This window comes from Dipodomys merriami, unplaced genomic scaffold (genome assembly GCF_024711535.1).
Source record: "Dipodomys merriami isolate MVZ:Mamm:240054 unplaced genomic scaffold, mDipMer1.0.p SCAF_1, whole genome shotgun sequence".
Lineage (NCBI taxonomy): Eukaryota > Metazoa > Chordata > Mammalia > Rodentia > Heteromyidae > Dipodomys > Dipodomys merriami.
The window spans coordinates 19,295,491-19,323,175 of NW_027202270.1; the positions used below are offsets into that span (position 1 = coordinate 19,295,491).

General features: G+C 45.0%; 2 protein-coding genes and 2 non-coding genes across 4 annotated transcripts in view; 3 read left to right on the forward strand and 1 right to left on the reverse strand.

Moving 5' to 3' along the window:
* The first annotated feature begins 63 nt into the window (after positions 1–63).
* Pecr (peroxisomal trans-2-enoyl-CoA reductase) lies at positions 64–20,629 on the forward strand. Its single transcript, XM_070026985.1, has 8 exons — positions 64–259; positions 5,178–5,311; positions 7,092–7,257; positions 10,443–10,524; positions 12,768–12,864; positions 15,526–15,636; positions 19,054–19,165; positions 20,268–20,629. The coding sequence occupies exons 1-8, from the start codon at positions 136–138 to the stop codon at positions 20,351–20,353; spliced, it is 912 nt and encodes a 303-aa protein (XP_069883086.1). The 5' UTR covers positions 64–135; the 3' UTR covers positions 20,354–20,629.
* Positions 20,630–21,612: 983 nt separating this feature from the next.
* On the forward strand, positions 21,613–21,803 carry LOC138835373 (U2 spliceosomal RNA). The gene has a single exon (XR_011374571.1). It is a non-coding gene; the product is annotated as a U2 spliceosomal RNA (small nuclear RNA).
* Positions 21,804–25,052: 3,249 nt separating this feature from the next.
* LOC138835311 (U2 spliceosomal RNA) lies at positions 25,053–25,243 on the reverse strand. The gene has a single exon (XR_011374548.1). It is a non-coding gene; the product is annotated as a U2 spliceosomal RNA (small nuclear RNA).
* A 1,632-nt stretch (positions 25,244–26,875) lies between these two features.
* Mreg (melanoregulin) overlaps positions 26,876–27,685 on the forward strand; it is a 52,683-nt gene continuing 51,873 nt past the window's right edge. Inside the window, exon 1 of the mRNA XM_070027122.1 lies at positions 26,876–27,142. Coding sequence (XP_069883223.1) covers positions 27,051–27,142 — 92 coding nt within the window. The 5' untranslated portion in view covers positions 26,876–27,050. The remainder of the gene's footprint in view (positions 27,143–27,685) is intronic.

Below are 27,685 nucleotides of genomic sequence, written 5' to 3' on the forward strand. Positions count from 1 at the left end.
GGGGCGTGGCATGGCTGGTCACGTGTGCGTTTAGCCACACCCCCACACTGGAGTCCTGGCAGCTTCGGGAGACTGCTCAGGAGATGGATAATTGCCCTGCGTTAGGCAAGCTCACTCAGACGTTCCGGGGCGGTGATGGGCTCTTGGGTCAAAGGCAACAGCTGCTTGGCGGCTGGACTGCTGCAGAACAAAGTGGCCATCGTCACCGGCGGGGCCACGGGCATCGGAAAAGCCATCTCCAAGGAGCTCCTGCACTTGGGTATGTTGGGCCTGGGCACCTTAGAGCCAGGGTCTGCAGAGACCTAGTTGGCAGGGGGTGGGGGTGGGGGTGGGGATCTAGTTCAAGAGCCAGGGGACGCTGGTAAAGCCGGGACAGGGTTGTTTGGAAAGCTAGAGGGGACTATAGAAGTGACTAAAATTACTATCCGAGAAAGGGAGAGTTCTTCCTGACAAATCATGGCTTAAAGCCAATGATACTATGCCCCGAGGTAGGTAATAAACAGACCTGTGAAACTGTGCTGTGCAGTTTAAGTTAATCCCTTCTAAATGTTGCCCAATCCCCTCAAATAAGAGACTGAATTTAACTGGGAAAGCTTCCCTCATTGAGAGGCTCCCATCCTACTGTCTGCTCACACTTCTTGTCATAACTATAGCAAGAAATATAGTGAATATCTTACTTGAGGGAAGGAAGTGCCTTATATAGACAAACACAGGGAAAGAAGCTACAAAGGGGGAAATAGTTAAATTTGTAAAACTCATTTGTGTGTGTCTGTGCCGGTACTGAGGCTTGAACCCAGGAATTTGGGGCTACACCTCATATTTTCACTCAAGGCTGGTGTTTACCACTTTGAAACTCAGCTCTGCTTCTGGCTTTTAGACTTTTCTGCCCAGGTTGGCTTCAAACTGCCATCATCAGATCTCAAACTCCTGACTAGCTAGGATTACAGGTATGAGCTACCAGCGCCCAGCTATCAAACTAATTTGTAATGAAGATCTAAATCTTCAATGAGTTTTAAAATGTAAAGTTTAAAGATAGATGGAGAAATATTGACATGAGACAAATAGTGTTATTATATTTTTAAGTATTTACATGCTTGTAATCCCTGAACTCTGGAGGTGTAGCAGGAGAATAACCACTCATAACCACTCTGGACCACACACAGTAAACACAAAAAGAAAAAGAAGGAAGAGGAGGAGGAGGAAGAGGAAGAAAAGAAAGAAGAGCTCTTAGCTGAGCACCTACTCCATGAGGCTTGTACCTCCAATTAACCACCAACAAGCCAGAGGTCGAGCCGTGGCTCCAATGGTAGACACTAGCCTTGAATTAGAAAGCTCTTATAAGGTTGCAGCACCAACAATTTGGTGGTTCATCCTTATTTTCTCATTCTTTTGTCCTTACCTAACAGGGATCTTCTTGCTTCTTTTGTTGTCCCTTGTTCCCATTTCATGGTCAGGTAGCATTTCTGCTCAAGGCTAGCACTTGAAACACAATTCCACTTCCAGTTTTCTGGTGGTTAATTGGAGATCAGAGTCTCACAGACTTTTCTGCCTGGGCTAGCTTAGAACTGCAGTCCTTAGATCTCAGCCACCTGAGTAACTAGGATTACAGGTGTGAGCCACCAGTGCCTGGCTTTTTTTTTCCCCCGGTTGTGGGGCCTGAGTTCTGAGCTTGGGTGCTGTCCCTCAACTCTTCAGCTCAAGGCTAGCGCTCTACCACTTGAGCCACGGTGCCACTTCTGGCTTTTTCTGCTTATGTGGTACTGAGGAATCGAACCCAGGGCCTCATGCATGCAAGGCAAGCACTCTACCACTGAGCCACCTTCCCAGCCCCCATGCTTTAAAAAAAAATATATATATTATATATATATATATATATATATATATATATATATATATATACATAATTCTTTAAGTAGTTGTACAAAGCACTTGATCTGACACTTTTACTCCTTGGTTTGTGTTCTACCATTTTAGCCATGCCTCCATCTCCTATTATTATTATTATTGACTACTCCTCCTCCTTCTCAGTGATAGTCTGTTGTATAGATATACTAGAGTTTATCTGTTCATTTGATGATAGGTACTTGGCTTGTTTCCATGTTTTGAGAAGTACTATAAACTTGAAAAAGTTAAACTAATGAGATCCAGTCATTTCATTCACAGTATCTATTCAAGGGAAATAACATTTGTCCACACAAAGATTTGTATTTATTATCATCTCACATTGGTAACAACCCAAATGTTTATCAGCAGAAATGTATAAAGAAAGCATAGCATATATGTACAGTGGAATGCTTACATAGCAATAAGAAGGAACTCTGAGTGTATATGGTGATTCTCACAAACATCATTCTAAATGGAGAAGCCAAACACAGAAGACCATGTATTGTGTCATTTGATTTTTGTGAAATACTTTAAAAAGGTAAAAACAAAATCAGTAGGCATAGATAGATATGTGTTTGCCTGTGATGGATTGGATTTCAAATGAATAAAAAAAGGAAAGGGGTGGTGATGATTTAAACAGATTCAAAAGCAGAATTGTTGCATCATTGTCTTACAAATCATTAGATTGTACACTTAAAGTATATGAATTTCATGATGTTTAAAGTGTACTACAATCAGGCTTTTTGTATCAAAATGTAATGTCAACTAAAATATACTTGAGTCATGCTTTTTGTTGTTGTTGTTGTGGTTGTGGGGCTTGAACTCTGGGCCTGGATGCTGTCCCTCAGCTCTTCAGCTCAAGGGTAGCATTCCACCACTTGAGCCACAGCACCACTTCTGGCTTTTTCTGCTTATATGTTACTGAGGAATCAAACCCAGGGCCTCATGCATGGGAGGCAAGCACTCCACCACTGAGCCACCTTCCCAGCCTGAGCCAGGCTTTTTTGTGCAGTCTGGCAATCTGCATCTAGAAGTGGGGCATTTGCATGTAATGTGATTGTCAGTAGAGTTGAATCTGAATCTGTCTTGTTGTTTGCTCCTGTGTTCTGCTGTCCCCTTCACTTTTGTTTGCTTCCTTAATGTGGATTACTTGTTTATGGTTTTCCAATTCATCTCTTTTGTTAGCTTCATGCTAGTGACATATTTGCCATGTCATATCTTTCTTTCCATGCTATTTTGCCATTTTACATAGAAGGCAAGAATCCCTCAGTAGTTTACAAGGGTCCCAGCTTTACATACACTGAGGTGCCATAGAAAAAATGGTGCAAGCTGATACCATGCAAAGCACATTGAATAATCAAATTGTGAAGCATTCCTTAATTTTAAAAGTATTCAGTCAAAGCATTATAGATTAATTTTCTGTCAGTTATGGATGTATAAGGAAGAATAAAACAAATAGTAGAACTAAACCAAGATAGTTTTACTAGGGTGATGCTAGGCAAAAGCCATCATGTTTCAGTAAAACAGTAGGATTAAATTCTGATAATTTATTTCATAGCAGGGTGACTAATAACAGTGTGTTGTATATGTCAGAATTGCTAAAAGTATGGATTTTATTTTATTTATGTGGTACTAAGGAATCATACCCAGAGCCTCATGCATGCTAGGTAAGCACTCTATCACTAAGCCACATTTTTAGCCCCAGTGTGGATTTTTTTTTTTTTTTTTTTTTTTTTTTTTTTTGGTTGTGGGGCTTGACCTCTGGGCTTGGGCTCTGTCCCTGAGCTCTTCAGCTCATGGCGAGTGCTTGAGCTACAGCGCCACTTCCGGTTTTCTGATGGTTAATTGGAGATAAGAGTTTCAAGGACTTTCCTGCTCGGGCTGGCTTTGAACCATGATCTTCAGATCTCAGCCTCCTGAGTAGCTAAGATTACAGGTGTGAGCCACCAGCACCCGGCTCAGTGTGGATTTTTAAATGTTCTTACCACAAAGAAATGTTTAAGTATGGAAGATGATATAATGATTAACTTAATTTGATCATTCCATGGTATATGCTGATATTAAAGCATCATATATCCCATAAATAGGTACAATTAATTTCCAGGAGTAGTGAAATCCAGACGCCTGGAAACTGAAGCAGAAAGTTGAAAGTGGACCATTGGCTTGGGCCTCATGGCAAGACCTATGTATAAATTAATTAATTGAAAAGATAGTAAAATGATATGACTTTAGTGCAGTGATAAAATTATAAATGATAAAATTATAAAACCAAAAAGATAATTCCTTCCTTCCTTCCTTCCTTCTTTCCTTCCTTCCTTCCTTCCTTCCTTCCTTCCTTCCTTCCTTCCTTCCTTCCTTCCTTCCTTCCCTCCTTCCTTCCTATCTTGTTTTCTTTCTTGGGTACTGACTACTTTTATGTTCTTATACTTTTGTGCTTGCTGCACTCCTTCCTTCCTTCTCTCTGCCTCTCTCTTTTTGTCTCTTTCTGAGGCAATTACTTGGAAATAGGTTGATGTTCTGAAAAGCATGCTTTTAAATTAAGTGTTTACGTGAGCAACCTTTAGTTCATTGCTAACTTTGCCCCACTTCTGAAGTTATACCCTTTAACCAGGGAAAGCCCTTTTATCTGTTTGGCACACTAACTATTCCTAGCTCTGTGTGCATGCAGGGTTTTAAGTGATTTTTTTCCTCAGTCTGTTCATTAACTTCTAGGTACTGATCAGAACTTTGGGTGAACTCAGAAAACTGGAGGTGGCGCTGTGGCTCAAGAGGTAGAGCACTTGCCTTGAGCTGAAGAGTTGAGGGACAGCGCCCAGGCCCAGAGTTCAAGCCCCACAACCACCACCACCAACAACAAAAATAACAAAACACTTTGGGTGAAAATTCAAGGGGACTCTGCAGCTCTCTCTTTCATATCTGTCTATACCCTCTTGAACCAGCCTTGCTGTTCTCTTCCACCCAGGAAAACTTCAGGGCTGCAGTCTTATAGCTCTCTCCCAAAACTAAGCAGCGTAGACATAGAGTTCATGTGTGTTTCTCCTTTCTCAGAGATGAATACTCATTTTCAGTTCAATGCGACAGGAGGTCCAATAGGCTTTGGCATGCACTGTTTGCTTGTATGCCATGCAGTGTTTTAGTTGTTTCATGATCAACACAAGTACTAATTCATCTTTTTTTTGTTTTCCTTTCCTTTTCAGGAGCACACTTTTCTTTCTCTTATTGTTGGACTCTGAGTAGCTCATGAAAGCCTATTCACTTGCTCTCTGGATTTTTGTTTTTCTTTCTCTCCCTAGGATGTAATGTGGTCATTGCTTCTCGGAAGCTTGGCAGATTAAACTCTGTTGCAGATGAACTGAGGGCTACCCTGCCTCCCAATAGCCAGACTCAGATCACTCCCATACAGTGCAATATCCGGAAAGAAGAGGAGGTAATACCACTATATCTGTATCATTTATTTATTACTCTTTTTTTTTTTTGATCTGGTTGTGCTTCAGGTTCCCCTGTAAGGAGATTCCTGTGAGTTTTTGAACCGGTGATCTCAGGAGAAAGGAGTGGGAGGGAAGCAGACAGGGACTAAGACATGACATGGTCTTTTGTCTGTTAAGGCATTTCTTTCTTTGTATTGTTATTTTTAAGGAGCTGTGCAAAGGGGTTTCAATCCCATAAATTAGGTAGGTTATGAGTACAAATGCTTATTGGTCAATGTCACCCTTTCCTTTGTTCTCCCCCATTTTTCCCTTCTGGTTCCTACCCACAAGTCACATAATTCATTTTTTACATAATGTACATCGAACACAATGCATTTACCCACTCTTTTGCATCCCTTCCTCCATCAAAAAAACACATGTTTCCACTTCCTAGTGTTCATTTTGAGAAATGGTACTTTAGAGCCAGGCGCTGGTGGCTCACGCCTGTAATCCTAGCTATTCAGCAGGCTGAGATCTGAGCATCATGGTTCAAAGCCAGGCAGGGAAGGAAAGTTCATGAGACTCTTATCTCCAATAAACTACTCAGAAAATGCCAAAAGTGTTGCTGTGGCTCAAATGGTAGAGTGCTAACCTAGAACACAAAGAGGCTCAGAGACAGTGGCCAGACCCTGAGTTCAAGCCCTAGGATTCCGGGGAAGAGAGAAAGGTAGGGAGAGGAAGGGGAGGAGGAAAGGGAAAGGGAGAGGGAGAAAAGAAACAGTACTTTAGGTGAGAAGTAATGTTTTTGGACTCCTCCCTAAGTATACCCCCCTTTAGTCAGTTCATTTTCATGTAGCCCTGTTTATCATGCCTATTTATATTTTAGATCTAGTTTCCACCTATGAGAGAAAATGTGTTCTTTGTCTCTATGAGTCTGGCTTAATTCACTTAATGAGAGGAGTAAAATTCCATTGTGTATACGTACCATATCTTCTTGATCCACTCATCTGTTGTAGGGCATCTGGGATGTTTCTATAACTTGGCTGTTGTGAACAGTGAAGCATTGAACATGGATTGCAAGTATCTTTACCATTTCCTGACTTGTATTGCTCTGGGTGGATGCCTAGGAGTAGTATGACTGTGTCATAGGGTATTTCTATGTTTCATTTTTTGAAGAAACTCTATAAACTGTTTAAGGCATTTCTTAATGTTAATTTTGTCCAATTTCTTCACTGTATTTTGAGGTGCTTATAAATTAGTACAATAGATGCCATACTTATCAGTGATTTAGGCCCTTGGATGAATCTTGTCATCAAACTTGCAATTTTACCTTTATATATGAGTATTAAATATTGGGAAATTACTCATGGTATCAGAATTTTAGGTTTGTGCATTGTGACTTCCTGTTCATTGGTTATGCCTCTCAGTTTCTGTTTCACTTCTAGAATAAGTGACTGGTCCAATTAGCAAGCTAGGTTATTAAACTTTGGACTTTTGTTTGTTCTGTTTTTTTTTTTTTCTGGGGCTGTGGCTTGATCTCAACGTCTGAACACTGTCACTGAGTTTTGGTGCTCAAGACTAGCACTCTACCACCTGAGCTACAGCTCCACTTCTGGCTTTTTGATGATGAACTGGAGATGAAAGACTCACTGAGTTTCTTGCCTGGGCTGGCTTTAAATCTTACTCTTCAGATGTCAGCCTCCTAAGCAGCTAGTATTAGAGGCCAGAGCCACCTGTGCCCACCTTAAACTTTGGACTTTTAGTAACCTTACTTTGACTTTTAATTTTTTTTCTTGTCAGGTGGATAATTTGATAAAATCAACTTTAGCTGTTTATGGTAAGATCAATTTCTTGGTAAACAATGGAGGAGGCCAGTTCCTGTCTCCTACTGAGCATATCAGTTCAAAGGGATGGAATGCTGTGATTGAAACCAATCTGACTGGCACCTTCTACATGTGTAAAGCAGGTGCGTGTCATAAAAGCTGCAGAAACCAACTTGCCTTATTGAGCTCTATGAGGTCATTGAGAATGCTGAATGAGCATCAATGGGGGACTCAGAAGCCTGTCATTCATATTTAACCCCCATTCATTTTTTTATCCAGTATTCTATCAAAAATCATACATTGCATTTTTAAATGCTTCTTTCATTTTACCTGATTTAAAAAAATCCATTTTCTTTTTAATTCTGTGTGTACATGTATGTCCATAACAGGGCATGAACTCTGAGCCTCACAAGCTCACTTGGCCTTTCACTCAAAGCTAACACTCTAAGCTGGGTGCTGGTGGCTCATGCCTGTAATCCTAGCTATCCAGGAGACTGCGATCTGAGGATCAGGTTCAAAGCCAGCTCAGGCAGGAAAGTTTGTGAGACTCTTATCTCCAATAAACCACCAGAAAACCAGAAGTAGCACTATGGCTCAAGTGGTAGAGTGCTTGCCTTGAGCTGAAGAGCTAAGGGACAGTGCCAGGCCCAGAGTTCAAGCTCCACAACCGAAAAAAAACAAAAGAGCCTACAGCTGCATTTCCATCCTCTCTATGGTTAATCGGAGATAAGCATCTCTCAGGTTTGTTTGCTTGGGCTAGTTTTGCACCTAGGTTCTTAGATTTCAATCTTTTAAGTAGCTAGGATTATCGGTATGAACCACCAGCACCTGGCCTTCTTTTTTAATTTATTAACATATTTCATAACATTGATTTAGACAGTGTATCAAACTTTGTATTCTTTTTACTTTGTGGTGATATGAGTACTTATTTGTTTATTTTGTGCCTATACTGGGGCTTGAATTCAAGTACTAGCTGCTGTCCCTTAGCTTTTTTACTGCAAGCTGACATTCTGCCACTTGAGCCACAATTCCACTTCTGGATATTTGGTGATTAGTTGGAGATTAGAGTTTCATGGACTTTCCTATCTGGGCTGGCTTCAACCCCTGATTCTCAGATTTCAGCCTCCTGAGTAGATAGGATTATAGGTGAGGACTACCAGCATCCCGCAAGCTTTATCTTATGATTTATCAAATTATCCTCCTGAGTATTTTGTAATATACTATATTGTCTAAACACAACCACTGTATTCTAAAAATTAAAAATGATATTTATAATTGTAAGATTCCACCAACTATAGAGACTGTAAATTCACCAATATAAATATAATGAAAAATTGTCTTAGAATTAAAAATAATATGTGTGTCTTTTCCAGAACTTACCTTCTTTTTTTCTGTTATTTTTATGAATTGGTATGAATTCACAGGGAACCATTAAGTAATGACCAAGTTTTCTTATTTTTTTCTGTAGTGTATAACAGAACTAGATATCAAATTTTCTCTCATCTTCTAATTCTAAGATTCATATTTCACTGGGCACTGGTGGCTCATGCCTATAATTCTGGCTGCTCAGGAGGCTGAGATCTGAGGGTTGCAGTTCCAAACAGCCTGAGAAGGAAAGTCCATGAGAGAGACTCTTATCTCCAGTTAACCACCAGAAAACTGTGGTTCAAAGTGGTAGAGCACTAGCTTTGAACAAAAGAGCTCAAGGACAGGGACAGTATCCAGAGTTCAAGCATCATGACTTATATCAATAGAAAGAGGATATTTTTATTAAAGACTGTCTGGAGTACATCTCTATCATTATCTTGTTTTGAATGAATAGCATAAATGCTTCACAAAGAATAAACCATTTAAGAAGGGCATTAACAAAAGATATGTAAGATCTATATGCCGAAAACTTCAAAAAAACAAAGAGAGAAATTAAAGATTTAAACAATGTATAGGTATTGTGCTGTGGATTGAAAGAATCAATATTGTTAAGATGGTAGCTCTTCCCAAATTGATTTACAGAATGAATACAATTCCTGTCAACTTTTGCAGAAATTAACAAGCTGATCCTAAAATACCTATGGAAACATAAAAGCCTCAGAATCGCCAGAACAGTTTTGAGGCTTGTATCTCTTTTTTTTTTTTGGGTCCGGTTGTGGGGCCTGAACTCTGGGCCTGGGTGCTGTCCCTCAGCTCTTCAGCTCAAGGCTAGCGCTCTACCATTAGAGCCACAGCGCCACTTCCGGCTTTTTTCTTTTTGCTATGTGGTGCTGAGGAATCGAACCCAGGGCCTCATGCATGCAAGGCAAGCGCTCTACCACTGAGCCACCTTCCCAGCCCCGAGGCTTGTATCTCTTGATTTCAAAGCTACTTCTTGATTTTAAGACAGTATGGTACTGGGCTTAAGAACAGATGTGTACATCATCATCATTGATCACTAGGGAAGTCCATATCATAACCCCAACAAGGTAACACAGCACCCTCAGTAGACTTGCTACAATCAAAAAATAAGATGAGGGCTGGGAATGTGACTTAGTTGTAGGGTGCTTGCCTAGCATGCATGAAGTTCTAGGTTTGATTCCTCAGTACCACATAAACAGAAAAATCCAGAAGTGGTGCTGTGGCTCAAGTGGTAGAGAGCTAGTATTGAGCAAAACAAAGCTCAGGGACAGTGCCCAGTTCAAGCCCCAGGACCAGAAAAAAAAAAAAAAAAAAAAGGCATGTATATACATCCTAGCTATTCAGGAGACTGAGATCCGGAGGATCACAGTTTGGAGCCAGCCTCAGCAGAAAATCCAGATATCAGTCTCCACAATAGCCACCAAAATGCATGGCTCAAGTGGTAGAACACTTTCTGAGTGGCCAAGCTAAGCAAGTCTGAGTTCAATCTCAGTATTGGAGTGGGGGGAGAGGGAGGTGGGGCGGGGGAGTTGTAGGGAAATTAAGTGTAAAAATTTTCTGATGTTGGGCTGGGAAGGTGGCTCAGTGGTAGAGTGCTTGCCTTGCATGCCTGAGGCCCTGAGTTCGATTCCTCAGCACCACATAAGCAAAATGAAAAAAGCCGGAAGTGGAGCTGTGGCTCAAGTGGTAGAGCACTAGCCTTGAGCTGAAGAGCTGAGGGACAGCACCCAGGCCCAGAGTTCAGGCCCTATGACCGGACCCCCCCACCCAAAAAAAAATTTCTGATGTGTAAATTATGCCAAGCCACAGTCAGGCTTTTTATAAAAATAAAGGCCACATAAATTAAAATATAGCATATAACAGATAGAGATTGTGCTATAACAGATGTCAGGGAAGAGCAAGGACACTAATATTATTGTCATTTGTCTGTATTCCACAGCTTACACTTTCTGGATGAAAGAGCACGGAGGGGCTATTGTGAATATCATTGTTCTTCTTAAAAATGGATTTCCAGGGTTTTCGTAAGCATTTTATACTTTTATTCTTCCTGTTGTTAGATTTTATCCTCTGAGTAGGGAAGAGCTGGTAGGGAAGTTTCCTTTACTCAGTATGACTCACCCCTTTAATGAGTGAGACCTCAACATTTACATTTACTTTTGTTTGGACTTTTAAAATGTTCTTTGGAGGGGGCTGGGAATGTGGCTTAGTGGTAGAGTGCTTGCCTAGCAAGCATGAAGCCCTGGATTCAATTCCTCAATACCATATACACAGAAAAAGCTGGAAGTGGCGCTGTGGCTCAAGTGGTAGAGTGCTAGCCTTGAGCAAAAGAAGCTCAGGGACAGCGCCTAGGCCCTGAGTTCAAGCCTGTCGCTACCACCTCGACCAGCAAGGAAGACGCGACACCGGACTCTTCTCTCTGCAGTTTATTCAGGACCTTTTAGTAATCTTCTGACCCCCAACCCCGGGGAGAATTCCCCACAGCCTTAAGTACCCGCTGGGTAGCCAACCCTGATACGCCACGTGGGAACCACCAATAGGTTCAGGTGCGCGGAAGCAAGCCAGATTCTTTGCCTTAGCCATATCAGGAGTTGTTTACCACAGAGAGCACTCGCCATCGGGAAGGCGGAGGGCGGAAGCTGGCACCATCTTCCAGGTGCGGCCTCTCACAGCTCTCTACACAAGCCCTTGGACTGGCCAAAAAAAAAAAAAAGTACTTTTGAAACATATTCATTCAGATTAAGATTGTCATATTTACTATGGCGGGAGGAAAAACCAGGATGCCTGGTTAAATAATTTTTAGTGTAAATTATGACTCACAACAGTAAGCTCAAATTTTATCTAGTAATTTTTCTAGGGTTTTGTACTTTTTTTTTGGTTGGTCATGGGCTTGAACGCTGGCCTGGGTGCTGTTCTTGAGCTCTTCAGCTCAAGGCAAGCACTCTACCACTTGAACCACAGCACCACTTCTGGTTTTCTGGTGATTAATTAGAGATAAGTCTCATGGGCTTTCCTGCCAGGCTGGCTTTGAACCTCGATCCCCAGATCTCAGCTTCCTGAGTAGCTAGCATTACAGGCGTGAGCTACCAGTGCCCGGCTAGGGTTTTGTGCCTTAATGATGTTAAACAATGAAAAATACTGAGATGAATTAGATACATCCACATTCTTAGGGAGCACACAATTAGTGGGGAGGGGAGCAGGAGAACAATCAGATGGAATACAAGATGTAGGTAATCTGAGAAAGGTATTTGCAAGTGTGCAGGCTGGGAGCAGGAAGAGGTCAGCATTTTCTTAACACATCCCAAAAGTTAACTTGAACTTGGGTTAACACAGGAGAAAGGAAGGCAAGTGGACAAGATGTTCCATGAGGATGTACAGATACTTGAAATGCTTTGGGGAATTATAAATAATTCCTTTTGAAGAAGGGGGGGTGGCAGAAGGGAAGTTCAGACGAGCATAAAGCAGGAGACACACAGGATCTTAAACGCTGTAGAGAAGAGGTTGAACATCATCTGTAGATCTTTTTTTGTGCTAGAACTGGAATTTGAACCCACAGCTTTATGCTCTCACTTGACTTTTTCTCACGCTTTTTTTACATATTTGGCCTGCCTATCATGGCTGGCACTCTACCACTTGAGCCATGCCTCCAGTCCAACATTTTTTGGGGGGTGTCCGGTTGTGGGGTCTAAACTCTGGGCCTAGGTGCTGTCCCTCAGCTCTTCAGCTCAAGGTTAGCACTCTACCACTTCAGCCCTAGCGCCACTTCTGGCTTTTTTCTTTTTTCTTATGTGGTGCTGAGGAATCGAACCCAGGGCCTCAGGCATGCAAGGCAAGCGCTCTACCACTGAGCCACCTTCCCAGCCCCAGTCCAACATTTTTGCAGATTAATTAGAGATAGAGTCTCATGGGCTTTTTTGCCTGGGCTGCCTTTGAACCTTGATCCTCAGATCTCAGCTTCTTGAGTAGCTAGGATTACAGGCGTGAGTCTTTGGTGCCTGGATTATCTGTGGCTCTTCTAGTGGGGACTGTGACTCTGGGGCTGTCTGTACATGATTGTGGGGGGGACATTGTTTATGCAGTGAGAGATTTGTTTGATAGCTGAGATTTCTCTTTAATATTGAAGGACCAGTTATTTCCCCATTGTAGACAGAGACTCAACAATGACGCTTAAAAGAATATTTTTGTGGAGTTGAGCACTTGTTAACTTAGCTAATGAGAAGAATATTCAACAGAAGCTAATCACAATGTTTCTCTTTTGTCTTTAAAGGCATACCGGAGCTGCCAGAGCTGGTGTTTACAACCTCACCAAATCCTTAGCTGTGGAGTGGGCTAGCAGTGGAGTAAGGATCAACTGTGTTGCCCCTGTACGTAAATGTTCTAATACGATATCTGTGGACAAATTGGTGTCCTTCTCATTCCATTTGTGCTGTTAATCTTATCATTAACCACATAATAGGTAGTATTTATTAAAAATATGTACTAATTATATATATTATTTATTATATATATATTTATATATATAATTAGTATATATTTATTTATCTCCAATAAACTATTCAAAAAAGCTGGAAGTGGCAGTGTGGTTCAAGTGGTAGAGCACTAGCCTTGGGCATAACAATGACAGCATGCAGGCCCAGAGTTCAAGCCCCAGGCAGGTCTGGCAAAAAAAAAATTGCTTTTGTGAAATAAGCTACAGCTTATTATATGAATAGTTCACTAATCCTGTAGCTATCAGTTAAAATCCCACGTTGTCAATCATGTCTACTTGTTGCTAAGGTGGAAATAATCTCTCCATCTGAAGCTCTATCATACCTATGTATGTTATCCACAGATCTGACATATGAAAGTTATAGATCTTCAGTCTTGATAGCAGCAAACATCCACCAAACTAAAAATATGTTTTAGAATATTTTACTTACTGGTAGTAATACACAGTCCATGGGATACATTTGACAAACATCATAAGAAAAAAATTGAAAATAAACAACTCCACAAACACATTTTTTATTTTACTCAAAAAGAATTAATCAAGGGAAATACAAAGTAGTCTACAAGATTTGGAGTATTTTAAAAATTAACTTGCAGAGCCAAGCATCTTTCTGTGAATTTGTGGTTTTGATATTTCTGTAGAGATCTTCATTTTAAACATTATTTCAAACATTGTAGTGATTTATTTTAAAATATAAGGATTTAGGAGTAAAATCTATTATGATATCTATCTAATGATAGCATACTGTTTCCATGAGTTTGTATTTTTAAATGCTGATTAAAAAATGACACATCCATAATCTTAAATAGTACATTTGTGTTAATAAGACATAATTTTCCAATGATTGTTTAGCAAAATATAAAACAAAACCATACACTGTCAGAAAAAGAAAGTAATATCAACTGGAAACAAAAATTACTTTCTTTTCTAATTACTAAGAGAATAAAATATTTTATAATACTTAAAAAAAGTTATAGATCTTTTTATCCAGGTGGCTCAGAGCATGAACTGACTTGCTGACATTAGTAGAGAAAGATATGAAATTATGGTATTATGGCCAGAAACTTCGTTAACTCTTTAATCCTCCATGTGTGCTATTACCTGCCCTGAGTTTCACTCAAACATTTACAGGGAAAATAAATGACAGTTCCTTTCTTAATGTGGACAGCTTGACATACTGGCTTTCAAACATGCATTTCTTAGAAACTTTTAATGGCATATTGTTAGGAAATACATTACTAATTCATTTTTGTCCACGGATGTTTTTAGGCTTACTGTCTGTCTAAATTTTCTTCTTCTTCTTGGTTTTTTTTTTTTTTTTGGGTCTGTTTTGGAACTTAAACTCAGCCTGGGCGCTGTCTCTCAGCTCTTCAGCTCAAGGCTAGCACTCTACCATTTGAGCCACAGTGCCATCTCCGCTTTTCTGGTGGTTTATTGGAGAGATAAGAGTTTCACAACCTTTCCTGCCCGGGCTGGCTTTGAACTATGATCCTCAGATCTCAGCCTCGTGAGTAACTAGGATTACAGGCATGAGCCACTAGCGCCTGGCTAAATTTTCTTCTTTTTTAGGAGATTTTGTCCTCCTTAAATAAAATGTTGTGAATTGTATAATTGGGATAATTAATACTGACAGACTTCCTTTTTTGGCTGACTCTTCTTTCCTCTTCTCTAGTGATAGATAAATGGAAGAATACTTAAACAATTAAATTTTAAAAATTTATTTACTTTGAATTCGAAGTTTGTTTTTTGTTGGTTTGTTTCCATTTTTGTATTTGTCCTGGGGCTTGAACTCTGACCTGGGTGCTGTCCCTGCGCCTTTATGCTCAAGGCTGGCACTCTGTCAATTGAGCTACCATTCCACGTCTAACTTTTTGGTGGTTAATTCTCATGGACTTTCCTTCCCAGGCTGGTTTCGAACTGGCCAAAGGTTTCATTTTTATTTCACTCTTGACAAAAAGCTAGCTGGGGGTATGGTTCAAATGGTAGAACACCCGCCTGACTTGTCTCAGGGTCACCAATAACAAGAACCACAAAGTATTCTACAGGAAAAGCCAAAAAACCCACACATCTCTTTAAGTGTCACACATAGGCATTGCTCAGTTTTCCTTGTAAAGATAGGATGTGTAGCGGAAGATAAAATACATTTTCCTCACTGGTCCACTTAATGTAAGTATGCTCTTCAGAAACAAAGTCTTTTATGAAAAGTCCAGGTCTTGGCTGGCCCTTAAGGGAGAGGCGATCAGTCAGTAGATGAGAATTCAGATGATACCATTGTGGATGGTGGTTGGTTTTGACTTCGAGTAAAATTGATATTAGAAATTTTAAACCATGTAATTTTTTATATTGGCCAATGGATGACCTTGATTTTTTTTTAATCTCAGTGTTTTTTTTATCTCAGTGTTTTCCTTGCTGCTTTCTTTTGGGGTCAAACCCAAGTCCTAACCTCAGGCATGCTAGGCAAACATGACCATAATGCTACAACTTCAGCCTGATGCCTTTTACTTACTTTATCTTCTTGCTTTATTTTTCAACCTAGGGTATAATTTATTCCCAAACTGCTGTCAGTAACTATGGTGATTTGGGACAAGGCATGTTTGAAAGAGCCTTTCAGAACATCCCAGCTAAACGAATTGGAATTCCAGAGGAGGTAATATTCATTTCTTTCATTATTTAGAATGACTGCCTTTCATACATAGGAAACATATCAGCCTTTTAATGTGGTCTGATTGGCTGGTAGAGATTATTTCTCCCAGTGCCACCAACCCTGTCTCCTGAGCTTCTGGACTCTTGGGAATATCCTGATGTGCTTCAGCTGCTAAGAGCCAACTCTTCTTGAGACTCAATGCAGTGTGACTTAAGGACAACAGACTTTTGTTGTTTCATATGACTTCTCAGCTACGTTATTTTGTTATATAACATTTGTTAGTGCACAGAACCCTAAACAAGATAGATAATTTATTTATTTATTTGTTGCTTGTGGGGCTTGAATTTAGGGTATGGGCACTGTCCCTGAGCTCTTTTGCTTGAGCCTAGTGCTCTATCACTTTGAGCCACAAAGCCACTTCTGGTTTCCTGGTGGTTAATTGGAGATAAGAGTCTCACAGACTTTCCTGCCCACCTGGCTTTGAACCTTGACTTTCAGATTTTAGCCTGAGTAGCTGGGATTACTGGTGTGAGTCACCAGTGCCTGTCAAATCAGATGATTTTTGTCTTTATAAAATTGCACATGAAATTTCAGTAAGGGAACCTGACTGAAGTATGGAGAGATCAGTATCTTTCTCAAATGTCAACAATAGCTGGGCGCTGGTGGCTCATGCCTGTACTCCTAGCTACTTAGGAGGATGAGATCTGAGGATCGTGGTTCAAAGCCAGCCCAGGCAGGAAAGTCCATGAGACATTATCTCTAATAAACCACCAGAAAACCGGATGTGGTGCTGTGGCTCACGTGGTAGAGCGCTTGCCTTAAGCTGAAGAACTGAGAGACAGCGCCCAGGCCCAGAGTTCAAGACCCACAACGGACAAAAAAAATAAATAAATCAGTGTTTTCAAATTGGACATTGGTGGTTCACACCTGTAATCCTCGCTACTTTAGGAGACTGAGATCTAAAGATAGCAGTTCAGAGCCAGCCTGGGCAGGTAGTCCATGAGATTCTTTTCTCCAAGTAAACACCAAAAGGAGGAAGTAGGGCTATGGCTCACATGGCAGAGTACCAGCTAAAAAGTTAAAGGACAGTGCCTCGGCCCTGAATTCAAGCTCCAGAACCACACATATTTTCACATATCTTCGCAAGCATAATTTCCAAAGGAATAATAAAAACCTAAAATACCTAGAAGAAGCTTAGCGCTTCTTTTTTTTTTTTTTGGTCTGTCGTGGGTCTTGAACTCTGGGCCCGGGTACTGTCCCTCAGCTCTCTAACTCAAGGCTAGTCTCTACTTTCTGGTGGTTAACTGGAGTCTCACGGAAGTTCCTGCCCAGGCTGGATTTGAACCGCAATCCTCACATCTCAGTCTTCTGAGTAGCTAGGATTATAGGAATAAGCCACCAGTGCCTGGCAGCTGTATTTTTTTTCATCTTTTTAAAAAATCTTTTTTAAATCTTTTTTTTTTTTTTTTTTTTACTGAAGAACAATAAAAAAATGCCAGAGTTGAAACATATCATATTACTATCAAGTTTCTCTAAATTGATCTATAAATTTAATACAGTTTTGGAATTTAACACATAGATTCTAAAATTGTAGAAAAATATTTATGAGGCCAGGTGCTGGTAGCTTATGCCTACAATCCTAGCTACTCAAGAGGTTGAGATCTGAGGATCATGGTTAAGCCAGCCCAGGCAGAAAATCATGACTCTTATCTTCAATTAGCCAGTAAAAAGCTGGAAGTAGAGTTGTGGCTTAAGTGATAGAGCTCCCAACTTGAGTGAAAAAGCTAAATGACAATGCTCTGGTCCTGAAACTAAACTCTAATAGTAATGCATGCATGTGCATGAGCGTGAGTATACACACACACACACACACACACACACACACACACACACACACACACGTGGAAAAATATTTTTTAAAAATAATAGGGAAGTGGTGCTGTGGCTCAAGTGGTAGAGCACTAGCCTTGAGCTGAAGAGCTCAGGGACAGTGCCCAGGCCCAGAGTTTGAGCCCCACAACCAACCAAAAAAAAAAAAAAAAAAGAATAATAGGAGGATTTGCCCTTTGAGATGCCATGGAGCTAGGGCTGGGAAGGTGGCCTAGTGGTAGAGTGCTTGTATGCATGAAGCTCTGGATTTGATTCCTCAGTACCATATACACAGAAAATGAATGGAAGTGGTGCTGTGACTCAAGTGGTAGAGTGCTAGCCTTGAGCAAAAGAAGTGCCTAGGCTCCAAGTTCATTCCCCAGAACTGGCAAAAACAAAAAACAAAAAAACAAAAACAACCATAGGGGCTGGGAAGGTGGCTCAGTGGTAGAGTGCTTGCCTTGCATGCATGAGGCCCTGGGTTCGATTCCTCAGTACCACATAAGCAGAAAAAGCTGGAAGTGGCGCTGTGGTTCAAGTGGTAGAGCGCTCGCCTTGAGCTGAAGAGCTGAGGGACAGCGTCCAGGTCCAGAGTTCAGGCCCATGACCCACCAAAAAACAAAACAAAACAAAAAATATAGAGTTATATGTACAGTGTGTAGCACTGATATTGGAGTAGATTATTAGTAAAACTAAATGAATTTGTGATTCAGTACTGTGTACAAATGAGAGTTTAAATAAATATCAAGGTAGCATTTTAGATCTTTGAGGAAAAAAGACATTCAGCAATAGCCTTAAAAAATGCCTATTTAGAAGTAAATTAGGTCCTATAACTTGCCTATAAAGTTAAAAACAAAACTTTTAGGAGAAAATGTGCTTGTACATTCTATAACTAACTCCTAACATGTTTGATATATATGTATATATATATGTATATATCATTCTAGAAATTCACGCTGCATACCTAAAATAGTGACATTTACTGATTATTTTACAAAAATGGAATGCTGTTCTATGCTCTTTCACATATTATTACTGTAATGGGTTTTGACAGACTCTGTTCTGTATATTCACATTCTACTCATGTTTCTGTGATTGCAGCAATCTGACAGAGAGCATCCCTGAGTTCAAGCTTCAGGACTGGCCAAAATAATAATAATAATAATAATTCTCACAGACATTTCTGCCCTGGCTGGCTTTGAACCATGACCTCATGATCTCAGACTATTGAGTAGCTAAGGATTATAGGTGTAAGCCATTGGCATTCAGCTTTTCATACTAGAAATTTAACCCCTCCCCCCCCCAAATGAAGAGATGTTTACTTATTTGGAAGTCTTGAATTGTTGCTCATGGCTGGCCACTTTCCTGACTGCAGCAGTGCTCAAAGAAAGCTGTCTGTGTCTTATCACTGATGGCAGTTATAGAGGAATAGCAAGGATTCCCCTTACAGTCCTGAGATTTGAGATGGGTTTGCAGGGGAATGTGAAGCACTGGAAACAGAGAGGAGCCGTTGCTTTCATGTATGTATTTGTGTGCTTCTTCTGTTTCCAGGTCTCTCCCCTGGTATGCTTCCTGCTCTCCCCTGCGGCCTCCTTTATCACTGGACAGGTGGTGGATGTGGATGGAGGCCAATCTCTCTACACAAGTTGGACTGAAATACCAGGTGAGCAGTAAAGGGATGAATTAGTCATTTGCTGTGTGCCTTTCTGTGTGTGTGCCAGTACCAGTGCTGGAACTCAGGGTCTGGTTCTGTTGCTCAGTTTTCTTGCTCACAGCAGGAGCTCTACTATTTGCATCATGGGTCTAGTCCAGCATTTTGCTTGTTAATTGGTAATAGAGCTTCAGAGTTCTCTTTGCCAGCTGGCTTAGAATTATAATCCTCCAGGCTTCCTCAGTAGCCAGGATTATAGCTGTGAACCACCAACCACCTGGCTCTACATACCTTTTTGTGTTCAAATGTTCAATTAAATTTTTTTTATTATCTTCAAGTAGTTGTATAAAGAAGTTCCCATTCTACAAAACAGTATATGAATACAAACTGATAACATTGTTGCCCATAGCTCCTAACCCACCCCCTCTCTCACTACTTTTCATTTCTTTTTTTTTTGTATGTGTTATTTATTTATTTATTTTTTTTTTTTGGTCAGTCGTGGGGTCTGAACTCTGGGTCTCGGCGCTGTCCCTCAGCTCTTTAGCTCAAGGCTAGTGCTCTACCCCTTGAGCCACAGCGCCACTTCTGGCTTTTTCTGCGTATGTGGTGCTGAGGAATGGAACCCAGGGCCTCAGGCATGCAAGGCATGCGCTCTACCACTGAACCACCTTCCCAAGCCCTTTTCTTACGTTTTTACTGGCATGATGTGAGCTTTCTCAAGGAGGGCTCTGGCTGTGGGCTCTCAAGGCTGTGGGCTTCTCTGCGTTCCTATCTAGCTAGTCTGAGAGCTGGAGAAAGGGACTGTGCTCCAATCTCAAGTCGTGTTTGAGACTGGCCAGTGTACTTCCCAGTTGCCACAGACAGAGGCAACTTGGCTGCTTGGGTGACTTGAGTTCAGGCATCAGGCCGGAGTGCACACACCTCCATTACTCAGCAGGCACAGGGGTATCTTATCCTTCCACGGACAGCAAGGCCGACACTCAGGAACAATCATCTCCCCAAAATTGGGGAGCGCATTTGCGAAGCCTCTGTCGTTTATCCTGAAGATCTCTTTTTCCTTGCCTGGGTGAGGTGAGCGGTGGGAGGTGGTGACAGCTTTCTCCTTCCTTGACAGATCACGACAAGTGGCCAGAAGGACTCGGAGACCTTTCCATGGTCAGGAAGTTGAAGGAATCGTTTAAGCAGAAGGCCAAGCTCTAGGCGAGGGCCAGGCTGCTGCGACCGCCGTTCGGAGCGCGCTGACATCTTGAGCACTCCAGTCTGGCTTTATGACTGGGGTGAAGAAGATCGCTTCTCTTTCTGGCGTTATTGATTGTATCTCTGCCAACACGGTGCCTAAAGTACATGCATTTGAATGCATTTGAACGGTGCCTTCAGACCTGTGACTAGTTTTCTTAAGACACTGAGGTCGACATACTTTAATTCCCTCTAAGGGAAAAACTTGAGAAAAAAAATTAAACATAATCATTAGAGGCATCCTGACCTCCCCAGAAGGTTCTGTGATTGAACTAGAACGGGAGACAGTTCATCTAAGTTGAGTCTGTTGTGAGTGCCGCAGGTGGAACGTACTGGAACGTACGCGAAGTCTGCGATCCGTGCCAGCTGCAGCTCGTCTCGTCGACGAGGCCGAGTCTGCAGGAGCAGCCCGCGGGGCTCGGGCCGCTCCGCGGGCCTGCTGGCCTCCTGGGGGCCGGGATCGCCAGCGTGGAGGGCGGTTCGAAGCCAGCCCGGGCAGCCCCGCCGGCCAGACTCGCATCTCCGAGGCACAACCCACCCGGAGGCCGGCACCGGAGCTCCGGTCCCGCGCGGCTCCGCGCCGCCCCCGAGCACACGCGCTAAGGGAGGCCGCCCGGGCCGCGAGTTCAAGGCCTGGTCCCGGCGCGCACGCGCACGGGAGCCCGCTCGGGGCGGGTCCGGGAGGCCCGCGCGACGCTCAGAGAGCTCGGACCTCCGAGGGGGGAACGGGGCGGGCCGCCGCGGAGCAGAGACCACGCGGGCGGGGAGCTCGGCGTGCGCCGCGCAGCCCGGTCTCTCGTGAGAAAGATCTGGGCCGCCAGCGGCCGGCCGCCGACCCGCTCCCGCACGGTGCACCGCGGGTGGGAAGCCCGCAGCCCAGCCGGCCCCGGCAGCCAGCCCTGGCCCGGGACCCGGGCTCCCGAGGCCGGCCCCGGCCCCGCGCGGCGCGGAGGTGGAGCCAGCCCCTCCGTGACCACGCCCCTCAGGCGGTGAGGGCGGGGACATGCAGAATAGGGAGGAAGCCTCAGCCCGGGGGACGCCGGGATAACCGCGGACTCAACATTTCGAGTCAAAGGCGACCAAAGTAAATTCGATCGGGAGTGTGATCAGGTTTATTTCTGAATGGCTGAGGCGGAGGAGCCAGAGAAGCGAGGTCGTGTTTGTGACCGCGAGTGCAATGTGTAGGAGTGGCGTAGGGAAGCGGTGAGGCGGGCTGGTCGAGTATCGCTTCTCGGCCTTTTGGCTAAGATCAAGTGTAGTATCCGTTCTTATCAGTTTAATATCTGATACGTTCTCTATCCGAGGACAATATATTAAATGGATTTTTGGGCCTCGGAGATGGAATAGGAGCTTGCTCCGTCCACTCCACGCATCGACCCGGTATTGCAGTACTTCCGGGAACGGTGCATCCCTTCGGGGAACATTTTCGTGTTTCAATAGTAGACTTGGCTGGTTGGAAGTTATTCTAGCTTTCTAGTTATCGGAGATAGATATGCTTACCTGTCTCGATTACTTTGCTTGTATTTTCTCGCTCTGTTTCTGCCCGTGCTCGCGGGATCTCTTTTGCTGTTGGTCTTGTCGTTTTCTGCCCTTCTTTTCCTTGTTTTTTGGGCGCGTTGTCTGCAACACAGTGGCCAGCCTCTCTGTGGCTTCACCTCGGCGGGGACGTCCTTCCCTGCTTTTCAGTACTCTGTGTTGGCCATGCAACTGTCACTCTTCTAAGCTTTCTTGCTTGTGGATGGCTTTTGTATTTTTTGCAAGTCTTGTTGAGTTCATAGGTTGAAAGTATCTTAAACTCGGCCACTGTGCCCCGTTGGTGATTGCAAGTAAACGACATGAAGTGCCTCCCAGTCTATGTGGTTTAAAACAGACTCCCCCTCCCCCTCTGGGTAGAGACTGTAGGCTTCCCTAGTTCTACTTCAGGAGGTCGTTATGAATGAAACTAAATTATAAAAGACACATCCTACCAGCCTGCCCAGGTCCGCTGTGGACGACAGCAGTCAGGTGGCGTCACGCCCATCTTAATCCTTTACCATGGAAGGCCCCTGGCTGGAAATCACACCTGACCACAATCGGGTATGGGACGAATGGCCACGGGTTCCAGTGAGGACCTGTGGGATGGCTGATCACAGGCCCAGACCTGCCAGGAAATCAACAGCTCTGCTCCTGGGAGAGCAGAATTCTTTGGTTCAGAATCTCACTTGTCATTTTTCCAGGACGCCTGTCTCTTTCTTCTTTGTGGGGTGTCAGGGAAGCCTTCCTATTTAGAGATGAAAGGAAGAACTTACAGCCAGAACAAGAGTTGCTCGTGTGAGCAGTGAATAGACTCTGTCTGTCTGCCTCTGTCTCCCTGTCCTGTCCTGTCCTTGAGCTTGTCAAAGGTAGCACTCTACAACAGCTTCTGGCTTCTTGTGATTAGACTTTCCTGCCCGGTGTAGCCAGGGTTACGAGTGGGAGCCACCAGCACCCGGCTTCCTTCCTTCCACCATCTTTTTTTCCCTTCTTTTTTTCTCTTCTTTTTCTAGTGCTATATCAAATCCTGGGACTTGTACATATTAGGCTATTGCTATATCCCTAGCTTATGGGAATGCTAAAATGTGGGAGGTACAGAAAAATACCTCTAAGTGTAATAATACTCCATTAAGAGCAACAACAAAAAGACTTTAAAAATAATTCATTTTATTGAGTATATGATAGACCATTCCCGGAGCCTTGGATGACTGTACTGAACTTCAGCAAGTAATTCTGGTGCAAAAATGTCTAAATCTGGGTCCATACCACTCACAAAGCCAGTGACTTTCCGTGAAAGGTTTGCATATAGCAATGGCATTTATTGGACAGTTGCTGTATTACCTTTGAGGAAGGGTTGAACACTAGATAAATGGGTCTGGAGGGAAGCAATGATGATTGGCATGCTAAGAAAGATATGTCCAATGTCATCGTGGACATTGCACTCGATAGGAAAATACACGAGGTCGTCATGTAGTATTCCAGGAATATCTCTTGAGCACAGCAGGTTCTGGTGAGAGTGTAATGACTACACTGCGCTTTCTCAGACTTGATATACCCAACCATCTTCTCAGAACTAGTGAACTGAAACGCTAATAGGGGCCAAGGGCAGCCGGAAATGAAGGTGAACAGCATTCGCTTAGCAATTTTGAAATCATTTAAGGATGTCTGCTCATATTTAAAGGATTCCCAATCATTCTTTTTGTGACCTGCCCACCATAATTGAATGATTAAAATACAGATTGGTTGTGAACATTATTTTATAATCATTAAGCTAGAATGTTCATTTGCCGGGCACTGGTGACTCACGCCTGTAATCCTAGCTACTCAGGAGGCTGAGATCTGAGGATCGGGTTCAAAGCCAGCCCAGGCAAGAACATCCATGAGATTTATCTCCAATAAACCACTAGAAAACCAGAAGTGGTGCTGTGGCTCAAGCAGTAGAGCGCTGGTTCAAGCCCCACGACCGACCCCACCTCCACCCCCAAAAATTAGTCTTGCTGGACATGGTGGTTCATGCCTATACTAACTGCTACTCAGGAGGTTGAGATCTGAGGATCAATGTTCAGCCTGGGCAGGAAAGCCTTGAGTACAAAAGTTAAGTGACAAGACCAGCGCACACACAAAAACAAAACAAAACCCTTCCTACTCCTAAAAATGCTACACAACGCCTGGATCCTTCGGGCTGTGAAAAATCGTATTGAACAAAAAGGACTGGGGATGTGGCTTAGGTAAAGAGCTTGCCTAACCTGCATGAAGACCTGGGTTTGATTCCTCAGTACCACATACACAGAACAAGCCAGAGTGGTGCTGTGGCCTTGGGAGGCTCAGGGACAAAGTCCAGGCCCCGAAGTCCAGGCCCATGACTGGCAAGACCAAACCAAATAAAAGGGCACCTAAGAAGTAATGAAATACTGTAGAAGTTAAAAAATTACTACTGGTAATTCAATCCCATCTCACTGAGATCTTGAGAAGGATCTGGTTCTGTGCATAAGATCAGAGAGGGAAGCATGTTGCAGGGAATTATATCAGTGTCAGATGCCAAACCTTTTAAGGCTTTACTATGTCACCAAGTTTGCAGGAGACCCACGGCAGGCCTCTCAGCACAACGACAGGTTCTTCCAAAAAAAATCAATAGATTCAAGAGAAATAAGAAAGGCAGTAATCCTCCCGAAGGCAGAGATTTGGAGATAACAGTTTCAAAGCCAGCCCGGGGCAGGAAAACCCAGAAGCCTTATCCCCAATGAACCACCAAAAAACCGGAAGTGGCACGATGGCTCAAACGGTAAAGAAGAGCTGAGGAACAGTGCTCAAGCCCAGAGTTCAAGCCCTCGACTGACAAAAATAGCAATCATTACCCACTACAAAGGACACCATTACACAAAAAAAAACCCCGGAAGCCTTGTGAGCAGGAACTCCTCATGCTACCTACCAAGCGATGCTGCAGGACTGTTGAGAAAACGGAATTAACAAAATAAACAAGAGAGAAAACGGAATTAACAAAATAAACAAGACCAACATTAACAGAAAAAGCTGGAGCAGTTCCCGCGGGCTCGAGCAGAAAGCAAGAAAATACAAGCAAAGTAATCAAGACAGACAAAATCAGATCTCCACCCTGCTAAGTCTGCTATTCAAACACGGCAAATGTTCCCCGAAGGGATGCACCGTTCCCGGAAGTACTGCAATACCGGGTCGATGCGTGGAGTGGACGGAGCAAGCTCCTATTCCATCTCCGAGGCCCAAAAATCCATTTAATATATTGTCCTCGGATAGAGAACGTATCAGATATTAAACTGATAAGAACAGATACTACACTTGATCTTAGCCAAAAGGCCGAGAAGCGATACGCAACCAGCCCGCCTCACCGCTTCCCTACGCCACTCCTACACATTGCACTCGCGGTCACAAACACGACCTCGCTTCTCTGGCTCCTCCGCCTCAGCCATTCAGAAATAAACCTGATCACACTCCCGATCGAATTTACTTTGGTCGCCTTTGACTCGAAATGTTGAGTCCGCGGTTATCCCGGCGTCCCCCGGGCTGAGGCTTCCTCCCTATTCTGCATGTCCCCGCCCTCACCGCCTGAGGGGCGTGGTCACGGAGGGGCTGGCTCCACCTCCGCGCCGCGCGGGGCCGGGGCCGGCCTCGGGAGCCCGGGTCCCGGGCCAGGGCTGGCTGCTGGGGCCGGCTGGGCTGCGGGCTTCCCACCCGCGGTGCACCGTGCGGGAGCGGGTCGGCGGCCGGCCGCTGGCGGCCCAGATCTTTCTCACGAGAGACCGGGCTGCGCGGCGCACGCCGAGCTCCCCGCCGCGTGATCCGCGGCGGCCCACCCCGTTCCCCCCTCGGAGGTCCGAGCTCTCTGAGCGTCGCGCGGGCCTCTCAGACCCGCCCCGAGCGGGCTCCCGTGCGCGTGCGCGCCGGGACCAGGCCTTGAACTCGCGGCCCGGGCGGCCTCCCTTAGCGCGTGTGCTCGGGGGCGGCGCGGAGCCGCGCGGGACCGGAGCTCCGGTGCCGGCCTCCGGGTGGGTTGTGCCTCGGAGATGCGAGTCTGGCCGGCGGGGCTGCCCGGGCTGGCTTCGAACCGCCCTCCACGCTGGCGATGGCCCTGGGTGGTGTCCGCCCCGATGGCTGAGAGCATCGGGGGTGAGCGGGCCCGGGGCCGGTCCGACGCGGCCGGCGCAGCCCCGCGTCAGCACCGGGCGATCGCGGATTCCAGGGCGCTGAGCACCAGGGAGACGCTCGCGGCGACGGCTCGTGTGGCTGGGGTCGGCCCGGGGCTGGGCTGGGGTGACGCCTGGCCCCGTCCCGTTTGCATTTCGCGATGGGGTTCCGGGCCCAGCTCTCCTCCCACACCCTCACAGGGGCTTCTGGCATTCTCCCGTACATCCGGGGTTGCGTCGGGGAGGATGCCGGGGACAACCCGACGTGTCACAGAACGCGGAGGGAAGATAGAGTAACACGCCCCGGGCCGGGCACGGTGGGGCTGCGGGGCGGCTCACGCCGGTAATCCCAGCTGCTCAGGAGGCCGAGATCTGAAGATGGGGGTTCGAAGCCAGCCCGGGCAGACAAAAGGGCAAGACTCTTCAGCTCCAAATAACCCGTCCCAGAGCGCAAGGTGGAGGCGTGGCACCCGCGGCGGCGTCCCCATCCTGAGCCGAAGAGGCAAGCGAGCGGGAGAGGCCCTGGGTTCAAGCCCAGTACACACGCACGCGCGCGCGCGCACACAGCCAGCATTCAAGTCTAGAAAGCCCCGGGCGCGCTCGGGTCTGGAGTCCGGGACGGAGCGGGCCCGCGCGGGCGTGGGTCGGGTGGAGAACGCCTTCCACCCCCGCTGGGGAGGGCGGGGCGGGCCTTTGATTCCGCCACCGGGAAGCCCGTCCGGACTCAGTATAGCTGGGGTTTCCCGACCCGGCGCGTAGCGCCTGGCTGGAGTCCCGGCTCCGTCTTTAGAGGGCAGCAGTGGGGCGTCCCGGGGACGCATGCGCCCTAGTTTGCGCCCGGGGGAATTAAAAAGAGTAGGGCGAGAAAGACCGAGAAGGACAGAAAGAAAAAAGCCGGAGAGAAAAGCCGCACAGCCACCCGCGCGCCCTCCACGCGCCCCCGTGCGTGATGCGCACCGCCCCGGCCCCGGCCGCCGCCGTCCGCGCTCTCCATGGGGCTGGGGCGCTGGCTGCGGAGCGCCTGCTGCTGCCCGTGCCCGTGCCGGGACGAGCCCGCGCTGCCCGAGAAGGAGCCCCTGGTCAGGTGCGTGCCCGGCCCGCCGGCCCGGGTGGGCGGTGGGGGCGGCCGCCGGGGGCCGCGACCGCCCGGGCAGGTCACCCGAGGCGCCCGCGCGGCCCCGGGGATCTGTTGGGTTAAGAGTCTTAGACTGACAGCCCCGGGCGAAAGAAGTTTGTGGTTGGTGGTTGTTTTTCTTTTGTTTTTTCCTTCCTTCCTTCCTTCCTTCCTTCCTTCCTTCCTTCCTTCCTTCCTTCCTTCCTTCCCTCCCTCCATCCCTCCTTCCATTTGTTCTACTTGTTGTTCTCTTCCTTTCCCTCCTCCTTCTTTCCTTCCTTCCTTTCCTTTCCCTCCCTCCATCTGTCTTTCTTCTCTTTCTTTCTTCTCTTTCTTTCTTTCTTTCTTTCTTTCTTTCTTTCTTTCTTTCTTTCTTTCTTTCTTTCTTTCTTTCCTCCCTCCCTCTCTCTCTCTCTCTCTCTCTCTCTCTCTCTCTCTCTCTCTCTCTCTCTCTCTCTCTGTCCCTTCCTTTCCTTTTCTTTTCTTTTCCTTTCTTTCTTAACCAGGAAGACT

Bases quoted from the DNA above. Each gene is read 5' to 3' on its own strand.
- Pecr (XM_070026985.1), top strand. From the start codon at position 136: ATGGGCTCTTGGGTCAAAGGCAACAGCTGCTTGGCGGCTGGACTGCTG. The intron at 12,865-15,525 runs GTACGTAAATGT...TTTTCAACCTAG, and splicing joins GGATCAACTGTGTTGCCCCT to GGTATAATTTATTCCCAAAC. The intron at 19,166-20,267 runs GTGAGCAGTAAA...CTTCCTTGACAG, and splicing joins AAGTTGGACTGAAATACCAG to ATCACGACAAGTGGCCAGAA.